The sequence below is a fragment of the Anneissia japonica genome, unplaced genomic scaffold (assembly GCF_011630105.1).
Source record: "Anneissia japonica isolate Jap-2015-1 unplaced genomic scaffold, ASM1163010v1 scaffold288203_len51585_cov184, whole genome shotgun sequence".
NCBI lineage: Eukaryota > Metazoa > Echinodermata > Crinoidea > Comatulida > Comatulidae > Anneissia > Anneissia japonica.
Window position 1 is genome coordinate 7,776 of NW_022709011.1, and position 4,322 is coordinate 12,097.

Below are 4,322 nucleotides of genomic sequence, written 5' to 3' on the forward strand. Positions count from 1 at the left end.
ATACACATAGATACGAAATGAATATTAAAAGAATACGAATTCCAAGGATTGTCAAAGGCAAACTGAATCACTGTTAAATACTCTCCTTTAACAGAATTTAACTTAAATCTATATCAATAATTAAAATATAATAATTAAGTATTTACCAAATCAAAATTAAATAAATTATAAGATTAGGCGGGAAGGAAAATAATGTTCAAAACTTTCCAAAAATAACACGGTCTAGCAAACAATCCGGGCCGGGGGCCCGGAGGCTCACTCTTAATTATTTCTATACGGGTAGGTACCGCATTTACGGGGGTATTTTTGAGGACTTGGTAGCACTAGTGTAGGAATTTATGGAAGAGTTTCAGCATGTATAGGGTATATTTGTGAGGACGTGGTAGCACAAGTGTGGGAAATACCAGGTAAAATTGGTAGTTAAAGTGTCCTGCCCCGTCCCGTATCATCAAAGCAGTATAATTTTTCACACGATTTTTTTTCTAAATCTGTGCCAAACCTACAGTAGAGATCGCGAACGGACATAACTACGGTCTTATTCGCCATCGGGAACCAGAACAAGTTTAATTTGTTAGGTTACATGGTCGTAATAGTAGTTCAACCGATACTGGATTTTGGTAAATGGTAGTTCAAGTCCCTAATTATTTTCAGGAGAATAGGTAGCGCAAGTGTCTCATGTCTTGGAATGGCTGCTGCAAACCCCCGTAAGGTTGGTATGCAAGTGAACCCCAGGGGCCGGGGGACGGGAGGGGGTATTGGTTGCTAAGTGTTACACCCTCAGTAAGCTCATTTGATCACTAGTAAAACTATTTTAGTGATTTATTTATTTGGGTTTAGTGATTTATTTCGCTGCTGCAGTGCTTTGGGAGAGTGAGGGTCTCTGTCCACTCGTTTTCTTCCCCAACCACGCATGCTGGATTTGCTACAGCAGGGCTTCAGTATCTAATAACGAATGTCGTAAAACAATTATGCAAGTTTGTGTGGAAGCAGACGTCTCAAAGAGCACAATCTCATAATAGAATATCCATAATCAATTATTGCATAGCGAATCAGCAATCATAAACTTCTGTGGTACCATTACTTTATCTAGTATCATCATTTTCATCTCGTGCCAGTGGTCATAGCCCAGCTAGCAAACGCAACAAAACGTTGCAACAATGTTACTTATACAATTATAATAGGTCAACAATTACCGTTGTAAACTGCAACTTTTTAATCGTATTAACGTTATTACCTCCACCAATGAAGTTGGCAGGAGGTTATGTTTTTGCCCCTGTTTATTTATTTTTCTGTCGGCATATTTGTTGTGAACAGCCTACAGCCCATAGTTTTTATCAAAAATTAATCAAACTTGGCGACAATGTTCCTTTACCTAAGATCTAGAGCTGATTACATTTTGAAGGGTCATGGTCTAAAGCAGGGGTGGGCATAAAACAGTGGTGGCGCCAGTGGAGGCCAGGGCCCCTCCCCCCCCCCCGTCAGCACAATTCGTCAGGAAGAAAAAAAATTATATGTATTTTCTACATATCAGTAGACTATAAAATCGATTAAATAAGCCTTTGAAATCGCTAAATTATCAAAATTTACGACCACATTCGAAACCTTTTAATCGAAGGTAGACCACGCCCACTTTGCTTTCATCGGGGAAATCTGGTCGAGAACCTCTGCCCACCGTCGGGCAAATCCTGGCGCCACCCCTGGCATAAAAATCGGTCGAAGGGCCAAATTTAATATTCGATTTAACACTGAGTGCGCACCCAAACTTTGAAGTTTCAAGTGACCTTCCAAAACCTCCAAGCACTGCATTTAAACCACTTTATTCTGAGTTTAATGTTTAATGTTACTGTTTACATATGATCGGTTTCAGCCAGCCATGAAACATAGCCGTCGGCCCGCACTTTGTCCACATGTGGTCTAAGCTCATGTTCACACTCAACGAAAAACTATTTTTTTATTTATTGTCTACAGTCCATAGTTTTACAAACTTGTCAAACATGGTCACAATGTTCCAAGACCAAAGATCTCATTACCTCCGCCAACGAAGTTGGCAGGAGGTTATGTTTTAGACCTTGCTTATAATGTTATTTACTTACTTACTTATTTATTTATTTATTTGCCTGTCGGCATACTTGTTGTGAGCAGCCTACAGCCCATAGTTTTTATTGGAAATTCGTCAAATTTGGCTAAAATGTTCCTTCTCCTAAGATCTAGATCTGATAAGATTTTGAAGGGTCAGGGTCAAAGGTCAAGGTCACAATCAACGACAAACTATTTTTTTATTTATTTGTCTTCAGCCGATAGATAGTCACGAACTTGTCAAACTTGGTCACAATGTTCCATGACCAAAGATCTCAAAGTATTTGAATGTTGAAGGATAGGTCAAGGCCACAATCAACAATCAACGATTTTCTGAAACAGTTTTTATGAGAAACTTGGCCACTATGTTCCTTAACCAAAGATCTGGAAGTGACTAAATTTTTAAGGTTCAAGGTCAAAGAAGGACAAAAAGGACACAATGATCGAAAAACTACTTAAGTTAAGTATAACTGTCTGATATATGGACGTGTGTGGGTGGGTGTGTGTGTGTGTGTGTGTGAGGTGGGCTTGTCTGTAAAGTGTAAACAAACATATGACCATTAATTTCAAAGTAATATAATTATGTGAAAACAGTTTGGTGTAGTGGTTATAAGAGTGTTTTCCACACTACCAGCTCCGGGTTCTAATTCCATTGAAACTACTTGTTCTTTTATTTTTTTTAATGGGGACAATAATGCGGGGGAAATTTATACTGAGGAGAATCATAATTTGGGCGGAGGTACAGTATGCACTCTCCGAGTGCCCTCTAGTTAATACATAAATTTCTTAGCTAGGAAACTTGTACACTTTCAATTGATCTAACTACGTTTATATATGAAGAATATAAGCGACTTTTGAACCCTTTTTCAATTCTAAATATTATGCCAATATATCGATGGTAATAATGAAGCGCCATAAGTGTTATAAAATTACACAGGTTTACTACGTTTTTCTCCGTTTACGCAAAAGGGTTCTAAAATAAAGATCTCTCTATGTTTAAAATTCTACTTACGCTTTCTTGATTGCTGAATAACTAGTGTTGAAATCGTAATTATCAGACTCATTAAACTGTTTAGACGTCCAGTAGTTTCTACAAAATAATTTGTTTACAATATTGTTTTGATTTGATTTGATGTATTCAATTTAGGCAATAAAATGACGTTACAATACACGTAGACACGAAATTAATATTAAAAGAATACGAATTCCAAGGCATGTTAATACTCTCCTTTAATATAAATCTATATATATAATTGAAATATAATAATTAAGTATTTACAAAATTAAAAAAATGTAAGATTAGGCGGGAAAATAATGTTAAAAACTTTCAAAAAATAACACGGTCTACAAATCAATATATTGGTTTCCGGGCGGGGGGAGGGGTGCTCATTTGATCACTAGGAATAGCGTCAACTACCTACTAAATTTTTTTCCTGGACGTTTGAGGCAGTGTCGATTGGTGGCGCTATAAGATTCGGCAATAAAATCATGAATATTAATTTTCAGAGCGGTTTTGATACCTGCGATGCGAGATAAGCAACGCTCCAGTAGGTTCAGTATCTTTTTAAGATGGGGTGATGCCAGTATAACAGAAAACAAGTCCCACTGGTTACGAGAAATCAACTATGTAAATTATAGGCCAGTTTATTCGTAGTCATCATCATCATTAGGCCTATCGTCACCATTATTTAATTATTGTCATCGTTTTTCATGAATTACGTAGGCCTATCTGTACCTATATATTGTACTTGTGCATTTTAAACGTCAAGTAAACACACTTCATTTCGTACAATTACCTGTGACTGAGTGAATTTTGAAAAACAAAGAAAAAAAAGGCCCAGACCTATGCAGTTTTTTTTTTGTGATCATAGTGTAATCATAGCCTAATCCTTATTAGCTTAAACATAGGCATATATGTTATTACCTTGCCATTCAAACCTTCAAAAATACTTTAATCTAATCATTATTCATTTCTAAAATATATATATTCTACAATTATAATAAAAAGGGGTTCCAAGGCTCGACGCAGGCTTCCCGGAATACCGCCCTCAGCGGCGTGTGCGAAGCACAAAACTCAAGACGTCAATTGGAGCTGTAATTTGTATGGCAAGGAGATGGTGCTCCCCTTAATTCGTATTAAGGGAATTTACGCCCACAAACCTTGTAGTTATTAATATTTTGGTTATAATAGATAATTTTTATTTTTTGGTGACGTCACACTCACGCTATAGTTAGCATGCATACGT

General features: G+C 36.9%; 1 protein-coding gene across 1 annotated transcript in view; it reads right to left on the minus strand.

Annotated features, from left to right (window-relative positions):
- Nucleotides 1-4,322, minus strand: part of LOC117106641 (alpha-N-acetylneuraminide alpha-2,8-sialyltransferase-like) — a 13,582-nt gene that overhangs the window by 2,314 nt on the left and 6,946 nt on the right. Inside the window, exon 3 of the mRNA XM_033248037.1 lies at nt 3,089-3,166. Within this exon, the coding sequence (XP_033103928.1) occupies nt 3,089-3,166 (78 nt within the window). The remainder of the gene's footprint in view (nt 1-3,088; nt 3,167-4,322) is intronic.